The following is a 26,159-nucleotide window of genomic DNA, read 5'->3' as shown; positions in this document are numbered from 1 at the left end:
GGGGCAGTGGGCAACACCTCCACAAGTCTTCCTCCTTCCACCATCAGAAGGGGTGATGGTGGCCACGCTATGTCTCTGAACCCAGCCCTTCCAGGCCAGACTGTCCCCTGCAGAGAAAGTGTGAGGCTGGCAGAGCATGACTGGCCCTGTCGGACAGATAGGGTCATCTACCTCCTGCCTCTGGTCCAGGGGGTGGACATGGCCGTGGTGACAGCCTGTCACCAGGGATGGAGCTCTGAGCATGATGATGACAATGATAATCATTCTCTGTAGAACCCTGGCTGAGTTCAGGCCCCTCAGCAGAATCAAGCTATGACAAACCTGGACAGTGTATGAAAAAGCAGAGACATGGCTTTGCTAATAAAGGTCCGTGTAGTCAAAGCTGTGGTTTTTCCAATAGTCAAGTACAGATGTGACACTTGGACCATAAAGAAGGCTGAGCCCCGAAGAATTGATGCTTTTGAACTGTGGTGTTGGAGAAGACTCTTTTGAGAGTCCCTTGGACTGCAAGGAGATCAAACCAGTCAATCCTAAAGGAAACCAATCTTGAATATTCATTGAAAGGACTGATGCTGAAGCTCAAGCTCCAATACTTTGGCCACTTTCCCTGATGCTGGGAAAGATTGAGGACAGGAAGAGAAGGGGGTGACAGAGGATGAGATGGTTGGATGGCATCACTGACTCAGTGGACATGAGTTTGAGCAAGCTCCAGGAGATAGTGAAAGACAGGGGAGCCTGGTGTGCTGCAGTCCATGGGTTTGCAAAGGGTTGTACAAAACTCTTAGTGACTGAACAACAACTGCAACTGTCATACTGATGAATGGACGTGATTCTTTAGGCTTGTTACAAGCTCTTGTTTTCTAAACATGAGGGTCCTTTAAGAGTTCCCAGAACTTTAACAACAATAGCAAAGCTCTGACATAAGTATTGTGGGGGCTGAAGTGTGTCCAGAGAGTCACGCGTCGGAGCCCTAAACTCCAGTACCTCAGAATTGCACCTGTTTGGATTTGAGTCTCTACAGGTGGAATTAGGTTGAAATGAGGTCCTTCTGGTGGACCGTAACCCGGTATCATGAATGTCCTCATCCAAAGGGGAAATGGAGACAGAGAAACACCTCAAAGGGGAAGAGACACAGGGAGAGGACAGCTATCATCAGCAAGCTGAGGAGGGAGGCTGCAGAGGAACCAACCTGCCACCACCTCGTCCTTAACTTCCAGCCCCCAGACTGTGACCCAAAGAATTGCTTTTGTGGAGCTTCCCAGGTGGCCTAGTGGTAAAGAACCTGCCTGCAAGGCAAGAGATGCAGGTTCGATCCCTGGGTTGGGAAAGTCCCCTGGAGAAGGGAATGGCAACTTCTTCCAGTATTCTTGCCTGGGAAATTCCATGCACAGAGGTGCCTGGTGGGCTGCAGTCCATGGGGTCGCACAGAGTCGGACACGCTGAGCCACTAACACTTTTCAAGCTGCAGTCTGTGGTGTGGTGTTAAGGCAGCCTTGGCTAACTAATGGAGGTCTCATGATCCTCCTTCTGAAGATGGGGAAACTGAGGCTGGGTGGATTGAGTAACTTGGTCAAGGTCCCCGGAGAGCAGGGGCTGCAGGTGGGTGTGACCCAAGGTCACCTGGTTCCAGCCTGTGTTCTCAGCCTGCAGGTCCCGGGGACAGGTAATGTGACCTTCTCCATGTAACCTCAGGGGCTGAGTCGGGCTGCAGTGACTTCTCAAGTGGCCCTAGGCTCCTTGCCTTCCTCCCAAGATCTTGTCCCTGTTTGAACTTTTGAGCCAAATGTATTGCCCCTGAAACATGGCCCGCAGAAAACCTATTGCATAGCAACATTTGTGAAAAACAAACAAACAAAAAACCCGAATGACAAGCAGAAGCCTTGAGGCCATGAATTCTGTGCGCACTCCTGAACTTTTTTGTCTTTGCCGAGTTTCTTGCTTTTCCTCCCACATGACGTGACACACGTTTTGTGAAGTATCTGGCAGGCCTAGAGAAAGGATCACTGATTGGCACCTCTTTCGACTTTGTTGCTGGTGCCACTGGATTTCCCACCATCCTTGTCCGTCGTCCTGGCCACAGAAGCTGCAGCTGGTATGAGGTTCACCTATGCTGGTGGCTCAGACGGTAAAGCGTCTGCCTACAATGTGGGAGACCCAGGTTCGCTCCCTGGGTCGGGAAGATCCTCTGGAGAAGGAAATTGCAGCCCACTCCAGTACTCTTGCCTGGAAAATCCCATAGACAGAGGAGCGTGGTAGGCTACAGTCCATAGGGTCGCAAAGAGTTAGCCATGACTGAGCGACTTCACTTCACTTCACTTATGCTGACCTGGGGATTAGGAGTGAGTCTGGTCTTCTGATTAGATTCTGCCACTCTGTGGCCTTGGAGGTCACTTGTCCCTGAAAAGGGCTTGCACATTGGGATTCCCAAAGCCCTCCCTGCTCTTTTACTGTGTTTACAGTATGGACTCAGCTCTGCTTAACTGCAGCTTTGCTTTTGAATGAGGCCTAGGATGTTCTCTGTAGGTTAAGAAAGTACAGAATGGCTTGCATCCCCCCAACCCCAAACTCCCAGTCCCTCTCCTTCTCTCCTCCCCTCTGGCAGCCACAAGTCTGGTGTCTGTGTCTGTGTCTGTGAGTGTATTTCTGTTTTGTAGATAGTTTCGTTTGTGTCGTATTTTAGATTCCACATATCAGTGATGCAAACTATGACATTTAGAATGGATAAACAAGGTCTTACTGTATAGCACAGGGAACTATACACAGTAGCCTGTGATAAACCGTAATGGAAAAGAATTTAAGCAAAGAATATATATTATTATGTATATACATATATATATATATATATAAAGTATATATATAACTTAGTCACGCTGCTGTATGCAGCAGAGATGGGCACAGCACTCTAAATCAACTATGCATATGTGCCTGCTTAGTCCCTTCAGTGATGTCTGACTCTTTTTCACCCCAAGGACTGTAGCCTGCCAGGCTCCTCTTTCCATGGAACTTTTCAGGCAAGAATATTGGAGTGGGTTGTCGTTTCCTCCTCCAGGGGAGCTTCCTGACCCAGGGATCAAACCTGTGTCTCTTGCATCTCCTGCATTGCAGGCAGATTCTTTACCCACTACTTTAATAAAAAAAAATACATAGGAAAAGAAAAAGTGCAAAATGTATATTTCTAGATTCCTCATTTGCTTCTTTTGAACTTAATGCCTTTTTCTTTCTGGTCTGTTCTTACTTGTGTGTGCCCAAGAGAGACTGCAGCCTGGTTCATGAGCCCTGAGTCCTGGAGGAGGAGCCTCATTTCTTTGTGTCCGGGCCCCTGGGGAGGGATGGCTCCCACCCCCAGCCCACAACCTTCTGCAATAACCGCAAATCAGGCTGGAGCCGCTGGACCCACCCACTCTCCTGGAAGGCCCAGCACTGCACCCGCTGACAGGATGCTAAATTTACGTGGTCTGCCTCCCCCGCCCCGCCTCCCCCTCCGCTTCATCCCAAGGCCGGGTTTGGGCTGAGCTTGCTCGTGGGCACGTCAGCTCCGCAGCCAGACTGGGTGGCAGTCTTAAATGCTGCCGTGTTTCTTTGTTCACTTGTCAAACTGGGAGACAGCTTTCCCCCGGCCTGCAGAAGTGATGTTATGTAACTTCTGGCATTCACCCCACCCCTCACCTTCTTCAGCTGCACGTCTTCCTATGTGTGTAACTGATTTTTCCCTTTTAGAGAAGCTCCTATGCGTGTAACTGGTTTTTCCCTTTTAGACAAGTTCCTGTGCCTGTAACTGATTTTGGCCTTTTGGACAAGTTCCGAGTGGGTCGGGCTGAGCGGAAACAGCCCCAGGTGGTTTCTTCTGTGGGCTGATTGCTCTTTCTTGGGACGGGAACGTGGGATCAGGCTCCTTGGCCACGCTTTCCTGCTCTGTGCCCCCTCCTGCCACTTGCTGGCCTTTCTAGCTTACTCACCATCTTACCGTGTTGCTGGGCCTTTGGCTGAAAAGGCAGCCAGCTGTGTCTCTGGGCATGTCCAACCCTCCGTGGGGGTGCTGTCCACATCTCCCCGGGCTAAAGGGGTCCTATCCCTGGGCTGTGTCCAGGCCCAGACTCCCAGAGGAAGACCTCTTGTAGATGCTTGTGGCTGGCGGAGCAGATGATAGGGCAGAAAAGAGCTGGTGGAGGGGTCAGTTCTCAAACCGCCCTTGGCTAGAGTGATGTGCCTCCTAAACCAATCCAGAGAGAACAATCATAATAACAGCATATGTTTTTTTTTTTTTTTTTTGAGGGCTATACTTATTATGAAATCTACTTATTTTTAATTGGAGGATAGCTGCTTTACAATGTTGTGTTGGTTTCTACCATACATCAGCATGAAGCAGCGTATGCTGAATAACCAATGACCGCAAACACCATTGCCGGCAGGACCCTAGAGTTTATGGGTGGAGGAGTGGGGTTCCGGAGCCAGGGTACCTCGGTTTGGAACTAAGCTCTGACAAGTAATATTGAACCGGTTGTGGAGCTTCAGTGCCTCAGTTTCTTTTTCTGTAAAATGGGAAGAAGAGTGCATGTACTTCATGGTTGGTGGAAGTACTGATTGAAGCAATATTCATATTATGTAGCCTAAGATCGTGCCCTGGGAACTGTGAACTGATGTTCAGCTTCACTGATTTGCCACCATCCCATGGTTGGGTGGCTGAACTGGGATTCAAACCCAATGGCCTCGGGTCCTGGACACTGTCTGCTTTCCAGGAAAGGCCACTGTCCGGCATACGAGGTCCCCATGGTGCCTTGGGCCCCTTGGATAACGAGACTTGGGATCTTTTCTCAGAAGTGTGGCCAGCTGTTCAACCACAGCCTGCCGGGTCCTCGGGCTGCACTTGCTTAGCTCATCCCACGTGTACGGGACCCAGCACAGCCAAAAATAAGTAAATAAATAAAATGATAAAAAGCGGTGTGTTAATAAAAGAGGGAGGGGCTATAGGCATAATTATGGCTGATTAGACCTCATGGGAAATAGATGGGGAGACAGTGGAAACAGTGTCAGACTTTATTTTTTGGGGCTCCAAAATCACTGCAGATGGTGACTGCAGCCATGAAATTAAAAGACATTTACTCCTTGGAAGGAAAGTTATGACCAACCTAGATAGCATATTAAAAAGCAGAAACATTACTTTGCCAACAAAGGTCTGTCTGGTCAAGGCTATGGTTTTTCCAGTGGTCATGTATGGATGTGAGAGTTGGAGTGTGAAGAAAGCTGAGCGCCAAAAAATTGATTCTTTTGAACTGTGGTGTTGGCGAAGACTCTTGAGAGTCCCTTGGACTGCAAGGAGATCCAACCAGTCCATCCTAAAGGAGATCAGTCCTGGGTGTTCATTGGAAGGACTGATGTTGAAGCTGAAACTCCAGTACTTTGGCCACCTGATGCAAAGAGTTGAGTCATTGGAAGAGACCCTGATGCTGGGAGGGATTGGGGGCAGGAGGGGAAGGGGGCGACAGAGGATGAGATGTCTGGATGGCATCACCGACTCGATGGGCATGAGTTTGAGTAAACTCCGGAAGTTGGTGATGGACAGGGAGGCCTGGCGTGCTGCGATTCTTGGGGTTGCAAAGAGTTGGACACGACTGAGCGACTGAACTGAACTGAACTGAGAGTGGTATGACAGAGACCAACACAACATTGTAAAAATGAAAAAAGCAAAGTAAAACAATGACAGCTTTGTTACAGTCTTTAACCATGTTTAGAGAAGGCCGGGGTCAGAAATGGGGAGGAGGGGACAGGATGCTCCCATAGGTGCCTGCACTGGGGCCAGGGTATGGTCCTTGGTCTCCCTGATGCCCGGCCTGCCCGTGGGTGAGGAGCTGCCTCTGTCTGATTTGGGGGTGTAGCGGTGGAGTCTAGCCTTTGCTGTGGAGACACTTGAAACAAAACCCAGAGCAGGAACTGTCTGGTCCCCGTGAGGAACATCTTCCGGCATCTGGTCTACGCCTTTGCTGGGCTTTTGTAGCATGTCATTCATTAGTGGAGGGGAGGATGTAGGATTTAGCTGCGTGAGTACCCTGGATCCCACAGCTTCCAGGCCACTGTCAGGGCTCGTGTGTTGATGGCAGCCTGCTCATCTCTCAGCTCCATCACTGCCATCATTGACACTCTGTGGGATGGCCTGGCACAGGTCACTCACCGCTGTTCACCAGGAGTGTCTTAACTGAACACACAGGGTTTGTAAGAAGCAAGAACGGCAGTTGGAGTGTGGGCCTTCGTGCCGCTGAGGTTCTAGCTGCCTCAGGACAACCTAAGCTACACCCAGTCCAGTTTCATTCAGGAAATAAGGACGTGGAGCCTTATGGTTAGAGAGCAAGATTGAGTCTACCCCTGCCTCCATCACTCAGCCTCCTGGACCCCAGCCCTCCTGCAAAGGAGGGGCAGTGTTTCTTGGAGCTGTTGTAAGATTAAGTGGCTCATGAATGTGTATACTTTGGAAGTTCTCAGTCGATGTTAGCTGTTATTGGTGTTTCTTAATCTTTGTTTGGGACTTCCCAGGTGATATAATGGTGAAGAATCTACCTGCCAATGCAGGAAACACACATTTGATCCCTAGGTCTGGGAGATCCCCCGGAGGAGGAAATGGCAACCCACTCCAGGATTCTTGCCTGGGAAATCTCACGGACAGAGGAGCCTGGTGGGCTACAGTCCCAAAGAGTCCAACACGACTGAACAGGCACACGAACAATCTTTGTTTGAATTGATGTTGCTTTGCTTTCTTTGTGGGAAAAATAAGACCCTTCCCTGGAGGCTGACAAGTCTCTGTATAAAACCTTAGCTCTGACAGGCAGAGGATCAGAGAATGTTGACAATAAGTGGCAGATTTTAAATTTGGAGTAGAGCAGATACACACTGACATTTTGGGAACACTGAGCTAGCTCAGAGAAGAAAAACACTCTTTAAACCGTTTGAAACTTTTCTCTTATATAATTTTGAAATGCATCCCCTGACTTTGAGTAGGCCAGTCAATGTACAGAATGAACAGGCTTTATTCCTTGATTGAATTAACACCGAGCAAGAGATCCTCTGTCTATGCTAAATGGCTATGATAGTTCAGTCTGTTTTATTAAAGTCTTTTTAAGCTTATTCATGTAGTTCACAGTCAGTTTTATTTAAAAGTAATAATTGAGGAGTCCTGTTTGCCAGCTGTGCCTTGTCAGTCTCTCTACCCTCTGCCCAGTCCACCCTGTTAGGTGACTGTTAATTACGATTTGGGTATTCCTAAAGTGTTCTTTTTTTTAAAATTAAAGTATAGTTGATTTACAATGTTATGTTAGTTTCAGGTGTATAGTAAAGTGATTCAGTTACACGCACACACACACATTCTTTATCAGATTCTTTTCCCATTATAGTTTATTACAAGAAATTGAGTATAGTTCCGAGTGCTATACAGTAGTTCCTTGTTGATTATCTATTAATATTTTATATATAGTAGTGTATCAGAAAAGGCAATGGCACCCCACTCCAGTACTCTTGCCTGGAAAATCCCATGGACGGAGGAGCCTGGTAGGCTGCAGTCCATGGGGTCTCGAAGAGTCGGAAATGACTGAGCGACTTTACTTTCACTTTTCACTTTTATGCACTGGAGAAGGAAATGGCAACCCACTCCAGTGTTCTTGCCTGGAGAATCCCAGGGATGGGGTCGCACAGAGTCGGACACGACTGAAGTGACTTAGCAGTAGCAGTGTATATGTGTTAATCCCAAACTCCTGGTTTTCCCCTTTGACAACCACAAGTTTGTTTTCTATGTCTGTGAGTGTGTATGTTTTGTAAGTGAGTTCATTTGTGTAATTTTTTTTGTTGTTTAGATTGTGCATAATAAGCAGTATCTTGTAAGAGTTGTCCTTCTCAATCTGGCTTAACTTCACTTATGACAGAATTTAGGTCTGTCCATGCTGCTGCAAATGGCATTACTTCATTTTTTTCTGGCTGAGTAATATTCCGTTGCATACATATAAGGCGTCTTCTTTATCCAGTCATCTGCTGATGGACATTAAGTTGCTTCCATGTCTTGGCTAATTTTGAAGAGCGCTGTGGAGAACACTGGGGCTCTTGTATCTTTTCAAATTATAAATTTTTCCCTGTTTATACCCAGGAGTGGGATATGGTAGCTCTATTTTCACTTTTTTAAGGGATCTTCATACTGATCTCCATGGTGGCTACACGTGTACATCTAGTGTTTCTTTATGCAAATATAAATAAGTACAAATATACACAAAATTCAGAATGTAATATACATGTTCTATACTTCACATTTTTAATCTACTATGTTGTGCAGACCTTCCCTTTTTAACTTGTAGAATATTTCTCCTTTCTGCCATCACCTAGTACTGAATTCTAGGGTTGTTTTTCTCAGTTTATTTAACCTGTCTCCTACTTGGATTGTTTTTCGTCTTTTGGTATTTCAAACAAGGCCACAGTAACAAACTTCATTCACTGGTCACGTGCCCTAGAAGTAGGCTATCTGGATCAATGGGCAAATATAGATAAAGTGTTGGTGAATTCTAAGAACAAAGCAAAGCAAAAAACCTTTTGATGTATTGTATCATTTTGAACTCCAGTGGGTCAGGAGAGCAGTTATTGACCAACAGCCTCATGGATGAGTGTTTTGCAAAATGTTTGAATATTTGCTGGGTAGAAAATTGAGAAATGGCATCTTATGTCATGAATTTGCATGTCTTCTTAGGATTGTGTCCCTCTGGAGGATACTTGTCTTTCTTCCCTGTGAACTGTTTCTTGTTCTTTGATCATTTGCTATTACTGTTGTTCTTTCATCAGTTTCTAAAACTCTGTATAAAGGAGATTAACTGTTTGGGATACGTTTTGCAACTGTTCACTGAAACAGTTTCTTTATTTTGACTTGCCTTGGGTTTGTAGAAGTTTTTGAGATCATATAATTATAATTATATGTATGACTTTCCGGGTGGCTCAGCACTTAAGAATCTGCCTTCCAGTGCCGTAGAAGCGGGTTTGATCCTGGGGTCGGGAAGACCCCCTGGAGGAGGAAATGGCGGGCCACTCCAGGATTCTTGCTTGGAGAATCCCATGGACACGGGAGCCTGGAGGGCTACATACCATGGGGTCGTAAGGGTTTCCTCAGTGGCTCATTGGTAAAGAATCCACCTGCAATGCAGAAACCGCAGGAGATGTGGGATCAATCCCTGGGTCTGGAAGATCCCCTGGAGGAGGGCATGCATGGCAACCCACTCCAGGATTCTTGCCTGGAGAATCCCATGGACAGAGAAACCTGGCGGGCTATGGTCCATGGGGTCACAAAGTGTCAGACACAACTGAGTGACTACTTCACACTTCACTTCATCTTCACTTTGGTGGCTCAGTGGTAAGGAATCAGCCAGCCAATGAACGAGATGCAGGAGGTACGGGTTTGACCCTTGTGTCAGGAAGATCCCCTGGAGAAGGAAATGGCAGCCCACTCCAGTGTCCTTGCCTGGAGAATCACATGGACAGAGGAGCCTGGTGGGACTATTTCAGGAAGAGCAGAATGTCTCCTCATTGTAATGAAGCAATGACTCCACCTGTGTATCCTTTCTTTGTCTCTAGAGGCTAACATAACATATGATTTTTATACTCCTTTTCCATTCACCAAAATTACATTAAGCCATTGGTTAAGACTGCAGAATATCATCGTGTGGCTCATAGTCTTCCACTCTTCTGCTTTTACTGGTTTGATATTTCTTTTTAAAAATTACATTTATGGTCTTTTATGTATTATGGGAAATGCTATGACAAATATTTTCATGTCCATAGTTTTTTTCATGCTTTATGGATGGATTCCCAGAAATGAGATTACTTGATCAAAGGAGTTGAACGTTTTTAAGGTCCTTGATAAATATTGCCTGCTGCCTCTCAATAGCATACTATTAACGTGTGTTACTGTTAGTCTTGTGTGTTTTAGTATTGGCTTCATGACTGTAGAATTTGGGCTTCCCAGGTGGCTCGGTGGTAGGGAATCCGCCTGCCAATGTAGGAGACATGGGTTCGATCCCCGGGTTGGGAAGATCCTCTGGAGAAGGAAATGGCAACCCACTCCAGTAGTCCAACTTGGGAAATCCCATGGACAGAGGAGCCTGATGGGCTACAGTCCACGAGGTCTCAAAAGAATTGGACACGAATGAGCAACTCAACAACAACCATGACTGTAATCAAATTATTATAGTTAAAAACAATGCAGTTGATTTCATAGGTGGAAAACCCACCATTATCATTTTCCATGTGACTAACTCAAGCTGCAGAGAGCTTAGATGTGCCAAGGTCACAGAGCTGGCTACAGCCAGTGTCCTGGTCCCCAGGAAGAAAGAGAAAGCTGGCACGTTTCTGCATGAATTCACACCAAAGCACAGGTGACTGGAATTGGTTCTTTGGACAGTTTTCACATACATTGAGTTGGGCCAAAATGAGAAATTTTATTTCCCAGAAGAGAAAATCACACCTAATTGCTAATTGAGTAGTTACTGAGACATCCACTCAGTAAATATTTCCTTTCCACATACAGCCTGTAATACCAGGTAGTGATACGACGTGGACATAGCATCCTTCCTGTCCTGGTGACATCTCTGGTAGATCAGTGATCCTTCCCACATGCCCCGCCCCCCCAACCCCCTTCCCCCTGGCTTTCTCCCAGGTGTGAATTCATCAGATAGATTGTGCCTACCCATTTTTATGGAGCACCTCCTCTGTGCCAGGGCCGTGGGACCCGACAGAGAGCAAAGCCAGTGAAAATAAGTTTCCTCGAGGAATGTGTCTTCCCAACAGGGCGACAGAAAATAAACGAGATAAGCAAATTACGCCACAGACACTGATGGGCAGGAAGAGACGACGGAAGCGTGTGTGTGCAGGTGGGCTTGAGGGGCTCGTGTGTCTCCTGTGCCGCTGGGGGGTTGTCAGAAGTTTTCAAGCAGGAGAGCGAGACCTGATGGAGCAGCGTCTTGCAGACAAGGTTGTTGCAGAGCCCAGAGAAACAGCCCCCCAGCCCCTCATCCCTCAGTATCTCTGGATGAGTGGTGAGCAGACCCGGAAAGGACACCTGGGCGCCGGCAGGTGAGGGTGTCAGTGGTCTTCCATGGCCCGGAGGCACCTGGACCTGCTCATTCCTGGATTGTCAGGAAGCTGGCAGATGGCCGTGGATGCCAATCCCTGGAGTCTTGTGATAACCTAAGAAAGAGGAAAACATTGGCTGGACCTGGTGGGTTTTGTTATTGTCGGTGCTGTAGTTCTATACTAACGATTCTCAAGTGGCCAGAGTTTTACATCCTTGAGAGAACATAGTCCCTTTAGGCCCATTATCATGTCAACAACTTGGTCCTTCCCTGCAACAGACTCCTCCGTGTCTGTTCTCCGTGAAGGAAGGCTCCACGCACAGGGACACCGGGCGCCAGTCCTGGGAGTCCAAGTCCGGCTTCCATCCCAGGGCTGGAAATAAATACACTTTCTAGACTTGCTTTATTATGGGTATTCCCAGCAGGAATGCTCCCCACCTTGAAAGCTGCTGTTTTCTTGGGAATAATTGGAAGTCTGCATCTCTGTTTCCCTGCAGGGGAGGTTGCGTCAGTTTATTTGATTACCTCCTGTTCCCTCACGGGTGGGCTTCCAACAAAGCTGCGTGTTCGGGAGACACTGAGCTAGGTCTGCAGGCGGAGCCCTGGCCCTGTTGGTCTGGGGCTTTCTCTCTGCGTGAATCTTCTCTAAATGAAAACTCCTGTGTCTGCACCTGCGGGGGATCTTTGTTGCCATGTCAGAACTCATTTTGAGTAAGTTTTGTGGTTTTTCTGTCTAACAGAGCCCCCAGTGGTGTCTAGCAATGGGCTGGAGAGGGGATGGGCAAACTGTTGGAACAAGAAGGGGACGAGACAGGGTTCGTGGCATTGCCTTGATCTCATCTCTCAGTCGTGACTTGGGTTTCTCTCTCTTCATAAAGTAAGCCCATTGGCGCTTGGGGTCTCCATACAGCCAGAGTCAGAAAAGTGAGGCTGGAGTGGCCGTGGTGTGCTCTGAGTCCCTGCTGGAATGTGAGCTCTAGACTGGTGGGCAAGGGCTGGGAAGGCAGCTTGACGTGGGGGAGTGAGGGGGACTCAGAGCTGGGTGGGATGGAGCGCGACCCTTCCTAACATCCTAATCTGGGCCACACCCCTGGAGCCCTGGACCCCTGGTTTTCAGTTTCGTCCAAATCCAAGGACATACTGATGACCCAGCCTTCCTCACAGAGACGTTGGGAGACTGGGAGGATGATAGATGGTTTTTTCTCCCCAATTATTAGAAAGTACAGTGTCTCGGCACTGAGCCCGGGGAGTACAGAGAAGCTTGTGAGATTGTGACTCGTCTCATCAAGGAAGTCGAGCTCTGGATTGATTTCGGCATCTTGGCCAACTCGATAGACTGTCCTTCCCTTCGTGGGGCCCAGACGCCTCATTTCGTAACCAGAGGACTCTCGGTGATGAAAAAGATGTTTTTAGGTAAAAAATTGGACATTTTCAACATTCTTAGGTTAAAACATCAGTGGCTTCCCCATCCATCCACCTCCCCCACCCCCCCTACCCCACCCAGAGGGTGGCTGACCTCTTTTGTCGTAAGATGGTAGAACAGCCAGGTTAGCAACTGGCTTTTTAAGAACCATTTTATTTTTGTTTTGTTTATTCATTTTTGGCTACACTGGTCTTTGTTGCTGCGCGCACAGACTGTCTCCAGGAGAGTGGAGACACGCTTTATTGCTTCTTTCTCATTGTGGAGGCTTCTCTTGTTGCGGACCGCAGGGCTCTAGACTGTGGGCTTCAGTAGTTGTGATGCACGGTCTTAGTTGCCCCCAGCACATGGAATCTTCCTGGACCGGGGAGCGAACCTGTGTCCCCTGCATTGGCGGGTGGACTCTTAACCACTGGACCACCAGGGAAGCCCCTGGCAGTTGGCGTTTCTGTGCAGCAGACAGAGGCAGAGCGGCTTCTACAGGCTCCTGGGAGCCCCCAGCAGCCCATCAACCGTCCGAGCCATGGGTTTGTGAGAGGCTTCGGTGGACCTGAGGGCAGTGTGGATGTTGGTGCAGTAAGAGAACGTGGCTTGGGAAGTCAGGACACTGGGTGTGAAGCCTGGATTTACCATTTGAGACTTTAGGCAAATGGTTTTTCCCTTCTTGAGCCTCTTCTCTTCATCTGTTATGTGAAGATAATTGAGCTGACTTCCTGTCTCTGATGTGTTGGTTACCAGCTACACAATAAAAATCATTTTTGAACAGGTATTCAGAAACATCGCAGCTAATCACAAGGGTATCCGGAGATGTGCGTCAGCCTTATTTGATCAGAAAATAGGTCTGTCCTCTTCACCCCAATGAAATAGATAATGCCCCACTGAAGCTAGTATTTTTGTTTGTTTTTTTCCTACCTAGTTAAGTTGGCAGTAAAGGAAAGAACAAAATGCAGTCATATATTTCTTTGGGTAGGTATTTTAAACTCTTGCTTGATAGTACCCACTGTTCTCATGCAATTTGTGTTCTGGGGGGAGGAAATGATAAATAAATGAAGAAGTGCTTGTAGACAATTTCTGGGGTAACATCAAGAGGGGCAGGAGACCAGAGGGGATGGGATGCAGGCAGTTTTATGTAGGTGATCAGATGACTGAAAGATGGTGAACATGTGTTGATCTATAGGTCATGGGTTTTGGAAAACAAAGATTTGTGATATTAGTGTCATAATTGTCATACAGATCAACTGACATGGGATTCTTTAGGCTTGTTACAAGTTCTTGTTTTCTAAACATAGGGGTCCTTTAAGAGTTCCCAGACCTTTAGTAGCTCCCAGTGATGAAAAAGATGCTTTTAGGTGCAAAAAATGACACTTTCAGTATTCTTAGGTTGAAACATCAGTTTTACATTACTCAATTATTACACTGAGAGCATAGCTGAGCCCACATGGAATAGAATGACGTGGATTCTGCCTGTCTCGGGGCACAGCAGGTTATAATTTACTGGTGATTAAGAGTGAACCCTGAATATACCCAAAGGTATAAATGAGAGTGTGGAAACAGCCTAGGGAGGATACTTGTCATCGACATGTTACAGTGTCCCCTGCAGTGAAGACCACTCCTGCTCTTCCCGTGGGAGGTATGTGTCTCTCCCCTGTCTGTGCTGCTAGATGTCAGAGGTCACTTCTTCCAGATCTGAGGACACAGAGGCTCAGACCACGGGCTGATTGCACTTGTGTATGTCTGGTCCTTGTGTGAGCTACTTCCTTGGCATGCTCCTAACAGGAGAAGCGGAATTTAAAGCTTCCTGTTTACTTTCCCACAAGAAGTCTCCTGGACTCTGAGGGTGTGTGCTGGTCCCCCTCACTTGCACCTGCTACTGTCTTTCTAGAAGAAATCCTTAGGAGCCTGTAGGTGTCCATGAGCTAGAGCACCAAGGACAGGGCACTCAGAGATGACTTGTCCAGGCAGCTCCCAGCCTCTGGCCATCATGTGTCACTATCACGTGTGAAGGCAGAAACAGGGCCTAAAGCTCTAGTTCTGGCTCTTCCTGTCTTCGAATCTCAGGAGGTTTTGGAGGGCTGCTCGCGGTTACACAAGTTTGAAGCGACTTTTTCAGGATGTGGTTGTCAGGCCCTGGCCTTGGTCCTGACCTTGAACCTGCTCTCCTGGATGATACCGGCAGGGATTTCCTGTTTCTGAGCCTCACCCAGGAGTCCTCGCTGACATGTCACTGGTCATCCTGGTTTTGTCCTTAGAGGACCTGGCAGATATTATGTCCTCACTGTCATCAACTCTTACCACCAGTGTGGAGTTTATTGTATCCACTTACTTCTCTGTTTTTAGAAATACCCCCTTCTCTCATCTGGTCTTAAAAAGCAAAGACAAAATCCAAATAAACCTGATAGAAGAAACTTAGATCTTGGAGTGGTGCAGTAAGAAATCTGCTCTATGTATTTGGAAGTCCCAGATTTTGCTTAATTTTCTGACTAAAGTATGTCAGGGAAGCTAAAAACATCTGCAGCTCAATATTGATAAAAGGGCGATTCCACTTGCCTTTAAACAGATTCCCTGTCATTTTATACCTTTTGCGTGCGTGCTGTGCTAAATCGCTTCAGTTGTGTCCAACTCTTTGCAACCCCATGGACTGTAGTCTGCCAGATTCCTCTGTCCATGGGATTCCTCAGGCAGGAATACTAGAGTGGGTAGCCATGCCCTCCTTCAGGGGATCTTCCCGACCCAGGGATCGAACCCATGTCTCTTACGTCTCCTGCATTGGCAGGTGGGTTCTTCACCACTAGCCCCACCTTTATTGGATCCCTTTTCCCTTCATGATGAGATCCTCAAAGGCAGGTGCTTGCCCAGAGAAAGGGCTCTGGTTGTTTTCCGAAGCGCTGTGTGCCTCTGACTCTTGTAGTCTGGAGTCTAGAGCAGTGTTTAGATCCTTAGGGAAACCTAATGCCAACTGGCTCACTACTGTTCCTGAGTAGGTGGAGGGATTCGAGTGTAAACATAGGCGTGGCCATGGGGAAGGACTGGAGGTGGAATTGTGGGGAGTTCTTAGAAAGGGAGGACAGAGAGTGTTTAGATGGTTTCATGGACAGACAAGGCTCCCAGCCGCAGGCATGCCTGAGCTCCTAGATGGATCTGTGGCTTCTAGGCTGATCCTTCAAGAGATTATTTTACCCTCTAGCTCGCTCTCTGAGATGTATCCTCACTGCCCTGAAGCCCCTCTCTGCTTCTGTAGACATGAAAGCCAGGCTTATCGCTGAGAGCTGGCTGATACCTTCCCAGGTGGGTGGAGTAGGGAGGGTTCAAGGCTTGGGGAATCCGGGGGCCAGGTCCCAGCTGGAGCTCAGATGAGGACTGCTGGCCCAGGAAGGTCCAGGACAGGTCCCAGGGGGTCCAGTGGTCAGTGAGCAGCGGTGCTGACACCAGAACCCTGGCTTCTGGAATCTTCACAGAGGCCTGTGTCCATGCCCCTGAATGGTCCCTACTCTGTTCTGCTCACCCTGAGCCTCTACCCCTCCCCTGCCCACCCCCACCCCACTCTGTGAACTTCGGTGCCCAGTAATAGATGCTCCAGGAAGGGACTCCTCTCCCCATCACCTGTGCAGGGACCTTTGAAAGGGACGGAGCTCCCATTCCTGGGTCGGCTTTTTAAACCCACTTTGGTCACTTTTATTAACTAATTGTAAGTAATACAGATATTTTAAAAACATAGTTCAGTTTAGTCACTCAGTCGTGGCTGACTCTGCGACCCCACAGACTGCAGCATGCCAGGCTTCCCTGTCCATCATCAACTCCCGGAGTTTACTCAAACTTACCTCCATCAAGTCAGTGATGCCATCCAATCATCTCATCCTCTCATCCCCTTCTCCTCCTGCCTTCAATCTTTCCCAGCATCAGGGTCTTTTCCAATGAGTCAGCTCTTCGCATCAGATGGCCAAAGTATTGGAGCTTCAGCTTCAGCATCAGTCCTTCCAAAGAATATTCAGGACCGATTTCCTTTAGGATGGACTGGTTGGATCTCCTTGCAGTACCAGGGACTCTCAAGAGTCTTCTCCAACACCTTACCTTCCTCAAACACAGGGTCTCGCAGGGACGTGGGTAGTGGGGCAGCCTGGTAAGGGAGTCGCCCCGCCCGGTGAGGCTTCAGGACAGGGTCGGGGCAGCGAATGAAGTGGGAGGGGCTCTGCTTCTTGGGGAATGACTGGCTCCCTTCAGCCATCCACGCTTTAGCACAAAGAAGCTTCTGAGCCACTGTTAACAGAGGTGAATTCATAGCGCTTGTAAAATGGTCAGAATCTCTGAGAGGCAGGAGGGAGCTAGACAGAAGATCCCAGGGTACATGAAGGCAAGTGTCCTCGCCCTGAGTGCAGTGAGGGACCCGTGGACCATGGAGTGTCCCCTCAGCACCATGCAGCCTGGACACCCTTGCCTGCTCAGGACAGTCTGCGGCTGTTTCTTCAACGAATCTAAGACCTCGTTCTGTGCCGAGTGCACTCGGACAGGCCAGCACGCTCCCTGCTCCGTGGGCCCCTTGTCCTTTGAATACTGGGGAGCCTGTGACAGTGAAATGATTTTAAAGTGTTCCTCTGTGTGTGTGTGTGTGTTTTTTTTCTTTTTAACCTTGATGCTGTGTGCTTGTGCTTGAGAACTGGGGAGCCTGTGACAGTGAAATGATTTAAAAATGTTTTTTTTCTTCTTTTTAACCTTGATGCTGTGTGGCTGTGCTTGTGAGAACATGGTTTCTGTTTTGTCCAGTGGAGACAGCCTATAGTACAGCTTCTTGGAGTGTTACTGCGTTCATTAGCATCTCAAGACCCACATGGGGTTGGATGGTTAAAAATATACACACTAATCTTCCCAGTTATGGTTAATCCCATATGCCTCTGATTTTTAGTATCACAATTAATAGTACTGTTTGAGGTGGAATCTTAAAGAAAAAGATACAAATGAATTTATTTACAAAACAGAAATAGGCTCACAGAGATAGAAAACAAATATGGTTACCAAAGAGGAAAGGGGGTGGAGAAGGATAATTTAGGAGCTTGGGATTAACATACACAGACATGTCATAATAGATAACCAGCAAGGAGCTACTGCATAGCACAGGTTACTATACTCAATGTCTTATAATAACCTGTAATGGAAAAGAATTTGAAAAAAGAATATATACACATATATATGAATCACTGCGCTGCAGACCCTAAACCTACATAACATCATAGATCAACTGTATTCCAATAGAAAAAAAAAAGTTAAAACCAAAAATGTTACTGCTTGGGGAAACACAATTTTAAAACAGATTAAAAATTTAGACTCTTAAAATATTCCCAGTTGACTCTGCATTTTATTAATAATAGGGTTTTCGTGTCTGACTCTTGCAACCCCATGGACTGTAGCCCTCCAGTCTCCTCTGTGCATGGATTTCCCAGGCAAGAATTTTATTGGACTGGGTTGCCATTTCCTCCCGCAGGGGATCTTCCTTTCCCAGGGATTGAACCTACATCTCTCATCTCTGGCATTGGCAGACAGATTCTTTTTACCAACTGCATCACCAGGGAAGCCCTTTAATAGGCTTATTTGGGTTTAAATAAAAACAAAATTTTAAAACAAATGTTTTAGTTTGGGGCAAGTCAGATGAACAGATTCGGTTTCTAAATTTAGATTTAGATGAACAGATTTGACTTTTTAGATTTATAAAACTGATGCAAATCTCTAGGGAGTTACCATACAGAAGAGTCTTAGGTTCACAGCAAAATCGAGATAAAAATAGAGTTCCTGCATAGCCCTCCCCAGCCTCTCTTCCCCCAGTGCACAGCCTCCACCAGGGCTGACTTCCGGCCCCCACCAGAGACACGTGTGTTACACCTGCGAACTGACACATCATCTTTGTGGCTTGCAGAGGGGGCTGCCTCCTCCCCGATCCTCGCTTGCTTCCCCAGAAAGAGTGATGGCAAAGAATAAAGGAAGGTCCGTACGCAGAGTCTAGCCTAGTGCCTGGCAGACAGATTGCGCAGTGCCACGGTTTTCAGAGTTGATCGTGTGTTGAGCTTCTACCTCCATGGGCTTCAGGCTGGGAGGTGCCTCGGGCGATGAGATACTGTGGAATCACAGACCAGTGGTTCTCAGACTCACTGCAATGGAAACTCCCTAGAAGACTCAGGTTGCTATGTCTTCTTCTCCCTCTGCCGGGGAAGAACATGGACACACCTCGGTCGGCTTTAGGGCAGCAGGACTTGTTGGAGGGGGTCCTGAGAGTAAAGGGTGGGTGTGACTGGTTGGCACCTGGTCTCCCTTTCACTGCTGTGCTTTGAAGGGGTGACGGAGGGTAAAGAGGGACGTGCAGGATCCATAGCCCCAAAGCCCGAGGCTGGGATGTGTGTTAGTTGCTCAGTTGTGTCAGACTTTTTGGGACCCCTTGGACTTTAGCCTGCCAGTCTCCTCTGTCCATGGGATTCTCCAGGCAAGAATACTGCAGTAGGTTGCCATTTCTTCCTCCAGGGGATCTTCCCAACCCAGGGATCCAACCGGAGTCTCTTTCGTCTCTTACAGTAGCAGGCAGATTCTTAACCACCGAGTCACCTGGAATGCCCCAGAACTAGGATGGTTCTGGCCAAATAACCACACAATACCTTTAAGACTGTCTCCCTCAATGGGTTCTTTTCCCTTCTGGCTGTTTCTCAACCTTGTAGACCTCTCTTCACCATGCACCCTCTTTGCATAACCCCGTTGTGCTTAATGAGGGACTTGCCTTATAAACATTTTGAGTTGCTTAGATTGAATAATACTTATAATTGACCAGATGTTCTTAAAATAGTTTGTTGTTTCATTCAACTTGACATTCACATTAGGAAAACAAAGACTGTTTTTTCTCACATTGTGCATTGTGAGTTGCTTTGCCAACTCCTGTTTCAAGTTTGCAGCTGCTCAATGTTTGCAAGGTCATACTCAGCCCATCCTGTGTGTCGGGAAGGTCGTGATGGGCTTAGACAATGTAACTCTTTTTTTTTTTTTTGGTAAAATATGCCCAATTGTTGTTCCCTCTTAATCGTGATGACGAGCTCACCTCAGAGCTTGTCTACTCTGGAGGAAAGAAAACTGACCAGGTGCCAGGAAATCATGTCTGACCTGCTCCAAGGCTAAATCGGGAGGTATGGAGGTGAGGGGCCAAGGCGGACCTGTGCGCAGGGCAGTGGGAGGCCGCGCTGTCTCAGGTCAAGTGGAAATCGTGGTCCAGGAAGAAAGGAAGCAAGAGGTCAAGTCGTGTCTTTGACCAGGCCGTAAACAGGAAGGGCAGCAAGCTGCAGGGGAGTGAGTCGTCTGGGAACGGACCAGCCAGGGGCGACCTGCGGTCCAGCGCGAGAGGCAGTGTGTAGGGACAGGGCCGTGGGCTTCAAGACGGTGTGTGAGGGGTAAGCTCCCGATTTCTGCCAGTAGGGGTGATGTCCAGTCTCACCGCAGCCTGCACAGCAGATGATAAAGCCGGAGGTTTCTGAGGTTTGGGTTGTTTCCTTCTTCCAAAGTAATCTGGGCCCATCAGCATGAACCTCCTGACCCTGAGTCCATCTTATCATCTTTCGGTTCAGCTTCTCTCCTCACTTTCATTCGCATCGGTTAATGTTCAGGCTCTTCAATCTGACATAGCACGATGACCTCTGCTTACCAAGCAGGCACTATGTCCCAGGAATTTTAAATACATTATTTCTCACTCACTCTTCACAACTGTACATGGGAGGTGATGGTGTATAGGTTTTACAGAGAGAAAAGAAAAAAACAAAACAAAACTTAGCTAAAGTTCAGAGGTTGAGTAATTTCTCCAAAGTCACATGACCAAGTGGCAGGAAAGGAATTTGAACCCGGGTCTCTGGGTGACATACGGTGTCATCCGCTGTTTGGTGGGTGACATCCCTGCAGAATCTGGGCCCCAGACCTAGCAGACAGTGTCCACTGCTGCCTGTCCGCAGCTCTCCAGGACAGAAAAGCCAATTAAGCAACCTCTGCCTCCTTGGGGACACTTCCAGTCTTAAGTGATTTCTCAATGCCTCCAATAAAGTTTTGTGATCTCTGTTAGGGCCTAGCTAACATTCTTACACCAAATAATTGATGCCTTTGAACTGTGGTGTTGGAGAAGACTCTTGAGAGTCCCTTGGACAGCAAGGTGATCAAACCCATCAATCCTAAAGGAAATCAGTCCTGAATGCTCATTGGAAGGACTGATGCTGAAGCTGAAGCTCCAATACTTTGGCCACCTGATGTGAATAGCTGACTCATTAGAAAAGACCCTGATGCTGAGAAAGATTGAAGACGGGAGGAGAAGGGGACGACAGAGGATGAGATGGTTGGGTGGCATCACTGACTCAATGGACATTGAGCAAGCCTCGGGAGATGGTGAAGGACAGGGAGGCCTGGCGTGCTGCAGCCCATGAGGTCACAAAGAGTAGGACACAACTGAGCGACTGAGCAACTGAGCAACAACATTCTTAACAAAATATAGTCGGCGCTCCGTCCTGTGAGCTTTAAGAGACATTAAGGATTGAAAACAGAGGAAGGCGCTGGGAAATATAAACAAAAAAGTCTTGGCCCATGATCCCAGGATCCAAACAACAGTGGACATTTAAAATAATAATAATAAGCATAGATTCAAGGTGCAGGGAAATGTTTACAAAAGAAAATAGACTCAGAGAGTGGGGGAGTCTTGACTCTGGTACCCTCTGCACCCTCCAGATTGCTGAATGACCCCTCAAATCAACCAAGTGTTCTGGCCCCTTTGACTTAAGTTCAAATGTTTGTTTTAATTATCTGGAAGATTCCAACCCTTCCGAAAGCTACTTGAATTTGTATCAGAGTTCTCTTCTTCTCTTTTTTAATGTTATCTTTTACAATTTTATTTATGTTTGCTGCACGGGTCTTCATAGTTGCATGCAGATTTTCTCTCGTTATCTGGAACCGGCACTGCTCTGTAGTTGTGGAGTGCGGGCTTCTCACTGCAGTGGCTTCTCTTGTTGCAGAGCAGAGGCTGTGTGGCGTGTGGACTCAGTAGCTGCAGCTCCTGGCTCTAGAGCACCGGCTCGGTAGTTGGGTGCATGGGCTTACTTGCTCTGTGGCCTGTGGGATCTTCCCTGATCGGGATCAAACCCCTGTCCCCTGGATTGGCAGGCAGATTCTTAGCCACAGACCATCTCAGAATTCTCTTCTAACAATGGAAGTTACACTTACTTCAGACTAAGTTGCTCTCAGATATTAACTGACCTGGGAAGAGGCCACTGCTCTGAATTCTGATTTCTGTCCTCACCCCCGAAGCCCATTCCGGCTGGAATTCGGTAATCCCCCTTGTTTGTCTGAGCTCTCACAGGTCAGGGTCCCCTCTGCTGCTCTGTCAGCCTGAGGTCACTCACACCCTGGGTCTTGTGTCCTTGTGTCTTATCTCCTCTGAGTTTTCAAGATCATCGTGTGGTCTCTTCCCTTGAGTCACAGGGCCTTCCCTCCACCAGTGCCCTGCCTGGAACCCACAGTGCTTCATCCTAACTAAACATTTGCTTAGTGATACCCAGTGAACTATGACTGTTAAAACACAAAAAGAGGATGTAATTTTTTTTTTTTTTTAAAGAAAAGAATCTCACGGTTTAGACAATCTTCCAGGACTATCTTAGGAGGCAGTGGTGCATGGGCTGTTTCTGGAAGGTCAGTTGACACCTGAGCAGTGAGGACAGAAACGGTGTGGGAAGACTATTCCACCTGGAGGACATGGAGCATTGAGGCCAGAGCTTCACATGCTGGCTTCCCTGTGATGTTCCTACAGCAGAGAACAGCTTGACCTGATCAACAACTATTCTAACAAAAGCTTCTCTCGCTGGCTTGCTGAGGTCCTGCCCTCCTGGGCTGGGTGCTTGATTGGTGTGGTGGTATCTTCCTCAAGACCCATCGGAGGGATGGAAGGAAGGATGGGGCTGAGTGGATCCCTCGATACCCGACAATACAGGAAAGGAATATTATCATCAATGGGGGAAGGAATATTACCATCAATACAGGAAAGGAATATTACCATCAATATGGGGAAGGTATATTACCATCAATACAGGAAAGAAATATTATCATCAATAGGGGGAAGGAATATTACCATCAATATGGGGAAGGTATATTACCATCAATACAGGAAAGGAATATTACCATCAATACGGGAAAGGAATGTTACTATCAATACAGGGAAGGTATATTACCATCAATATGGGGAAGGAATATTACCATCAATAGGGGGAAGGAATATTACCATCAAGAGGGGGAAGGAATATTACCATCAATACGGGGAAGGAATATTACCATCAATACGGGGAAGGTACATTACCATCAATAGGGCAAGATATATTACCATCAATATGGGGAAGGTATATTACCATCTATACGGGAAAGGAATATTACCATCAATACAGGGAAGGAATATTACCATCAATACAGGAAAGGAATGTTACTATCAATACAGGGAAGGTATATTACCATCAATACAGGAAAGGAATATTATCATCAATAGGGAGAAGGAATATTACCATCAATAGGGGGAAGGAATATTACCATCAATACGGGGAAGGAATTTTACCATCAATAGGGGAAGGTATATTACCATCAATACGGGGAAGGTACATTACCATCAATAGGGCAAGGTATATTACCATCAATATGGGGAAGGTATATTACCATCAATAGGGGGAAGGAATATTACCATCAATACGGGGAAGGTATATTACCATCAATATAGGAAAGGAATATTACCATCAATACGAGAAAGGAATGTTACTATCAATACAGGGAAGGTATATTACCATCAATACAGGGAAGGAATATTACCATCAATAGGGGGGAGGTATATTACCATCAATAGGGCAAGATATATTACCATCAATACGGGAAAGGAATATTGCCATCAATATGGGGAAGGTATATTACCATCAATAGGGGGAAGGAATATTACCATCTGTACGGGAAAGGAGTATTACAGTCAATACAGGAGAGGAAGTATCACCCACTGACCACGTCAGGGGCCTCTGGCTAAAACTTCTCAGAGAACCCAATGAGGCCTGTGAAACCCGGGCCCCTCAGCGGTCACTCGGCCAGCCCCCGGGCCCCGGGTTCAGCCAGGAGTGGCCCTGCCTGGGTTCCATGGAGGCCACGCGGATCTGACGGCCTGTGCTTCTCTCGTTTCAGACTGCTCTGCCATGAGCGCCGCGCGCGCGTGCCGGCCGTCCTGGGACTTGGCCCTGGACCCACTGGTGTCCTGCAAGCTGTGTCTGGGGGAGTACCCCGTGGAGCAGATGACGACCATCTCCCAGTGCCAGTGCGTCTTCTGCACCCTGGTTGGTCTCGCCGGGAACGCCGGCTTAAAAGGATTTCGGGATGTGTCTTTTGCTTTTGTTTTAGAGACAGCATGCAGGGTCACCCTCACTTTTACACAGTTTTATTCAAAGGATTCTCTTCTGAGTCCGTCCGGCTCCCCAGGCAGGTTCCTTTGCAGGTGCTTGTGGTGCAGAAGTGATCAGTTACACAGAGGCTTAGAAGCAGGGAACACAGCTGAGAAACCCTGCCATGGTGTGCCCGCGCCTTTCTGGAAAAGAAATCTTCACTGTTGCTTGTGTCCAATGTAATGAAACGATGGCGTGCCTGAGATGGTCAGGGTGCCGTCCCGGTGAGTGTGCACGCCAGGAGAGTCGGCTCTGCGTGTCAGCTGGCACTGCCTTAGTGCTAAACTGGAGAGGATGTATTTTTTTTTTAATTGATTTTACATTGATGTATAGTTGATTAACAATGTGGTGATAGTTATGCATGTCAGTATGCTTAGTCACTCCGTTGTGTCTGACTCTTTGCTACTCTTTGGAATGGAGCCCCTCTTTCCATGGGATTTTTCAGACGGGGACACTGGAGTGGGTTGCTGTTTTCTTCTCCAGGGGATCTTCCTGACCCCGAGATTGAATCCACGTCTCCTGCATTGTCGGTGGATTCTTTACCTGCTGAGCTATCAGGGACGCCCCTGTGAGTTACAGGTGCACATCAAAGCAACCCATCCGTGCATGCAGGTGTATCCATTCTCTCCCAAACTCCCCTCCCATGAGAGTGTTGAAGTCACACTTGAATCTCCTGAAGATGCAGCCAGCTTCATTTTGAGCCAACGGCTGTACGGGACTTCAGGGCTGCAGGTCTTCTGTCCCCAGCAGGCCTTACTCAGACCCAACATTTTACTCACCAGAAAAGAAAAATGAGGGTGTAGGGTTTCTTTTCAGTTTGTCTCATGGAATTTTATTTTTTTTCCCATTCAAGGAATTCCAAAATAAAAAAAAGTCCAGAAAAAATATTTTTCTTTAAACTGTGAAAAACTAAAAAAGTTACTGTGTTAAGTAAACTCTCCAGACGGCCTGCCTGTGTGTCGCTCAGATGTCCTGGTTAGTCTCCGTCTGCTCGCAGCTGCCTCCCCAGAGGCTTCTTCTCTCCTGCCCCTTTCTCTGTTTGTCTGTTGATCTCCTTGAAATGTAGGCTCGTTTGGTAGCATCATCTACCTTTTACGGATAAGGAGACGGAGGTTGCAGTCATTTAAGTCTGTGTATCCGACTTCCTTTTATGGTAGACCCTGGCTTCCTGAGGGCACAGTTCTGCCCCCAAATACCTGGTTTACAGCGGGACCCGTGACTGCCGTTGTTCAGTGGCCCAGCCGTGTCCCGCTCTCTGCAACCTCACGGACTGCAGCACGCCAGGCTCTCCTGTCCTCTCAGCATCTCCCAGAATTTGCTCAGATTCATGTCCATTGAGTCTGTGATGCTATCTAATCACCCTGATAGATAATCAGGAAACGCGGCTGGATTGAATCGCAGACAGTCGGCCTCAGCTGCATGCTTGGTGGCCAAGCAATGTTGCCTCACTGAAGCCCCAGGAAAGGAAATTCAACCTGGAGCACAGGAAGCTGTTTGGGGGCATTTTCTGAGCTGGGGAAGGATGGGAGGCAGAGGGCCCTGGGGGAGGTAGATGGACAGACAGACCTCCAGCCCAAGAACACAGAGCGTTTTCATTTCTGGAGGGTGAACTGGAATGGTCCAGCCGTGTCTGGCCGGATTAAAGAATCCCCTTTATGCAAAATTGCCTCTTTTCTTGCCTGAAGGGAAGTTTTCCAGTCTCAGCTAACTGGCTGGCTTCCCTGTGCAGCTGTGCCCGGGAGCAAGCTCCCAGCAAGCTCCCAGCCCCTCCCTGTCGCCCCCAATATGCCATCGGGGGAAGGGCCTCCCGAGACCACGGCTCTCCTCCTCTGTGAGGTCGCTCATTCACCCCGCCGTGGTTTCACCCCGCCTTTCATTTGTTGTCCTTGTTTTAGTTTCCTATTTCTACCGGATAGCAGCTCTAATTCAGATCAGACACTTAATTTAAGTCAGAGCTTGTGAATAGAGGAAAAGAGCACTGTTTTCTCACAGGGGGCTTGCTGGGAGCACTAAGAAACAGGGGATGGTTGTGATTTTTTTTTTCACAACCGTTTATTAAAAATTAAGATGTTGAGACCAGGCCTGAATTAAGATGTTGAGACCAGGCCTGCTTGTGCCTGCAGCTCCGTGTGGCTTGAAGCACAGGAAACACCTGTGTGTCCACAGACTGGGTGGGCGGGGGAAGGCCCCGTCCCCTCGTGGAGG

The 26,159-nt window shown here is 47.7% G+C and overlaps 1 protein-coding gene across 7 annotated transcripts in view; it reads left to right on the top strand.

The window, feature by feature from the left end:
- The window catches only part of RNF144A (ring finger protein 144A), a 123,004-nt gene that overhangs the window by 62,052 nt on the left and 34,793 nt on the right, over positions 1-26,159 (top strand). For 3 of the 7 annotated variants that reach the window (XM_043469430.1, XM_043469429.1, XM_043469425.1), the window contains one exon: positions 23,701-23,849. The exons of 2 other annotated variants lie outside the window; for them this stretch is intronic. In XM_043469430.1, the coding sequence (XP_043325365.1) occupies positions 23,712-23,849 (138 nt within the window). In that variant the 5' untranslated portion in view covers positions 23,701-23,711. Of the gene's footprint in view, positions 1-10,668; positions 10,884-23,700; positions 23,850-26,159 lie in introns of those variants that run through there. 2 more of the 7 variants (XM_043469427.1, XM_043469426.1) reach the window with 2 other exon arrangements.

Source organism: Cervus canadensis, chromosome 5 (assembly GCF_019320065.1).
Source record: "Cervus canadensis isolate Bull #8, Minnesota chromosome 5, ASM1932006v1, whole genome shotgun sequence".
Lineage (NCBI taxonomy): Eukaryota > Metazoa > Chordata > Mammalia > Artiodactyla > Cervidae > Cervus > Cervus canadensis.
The sequence above is the reverse complement of the archived record's forward strand: the minus strand, read 5'-3'. Positions and strand labels throughout refer to the sequence as shown.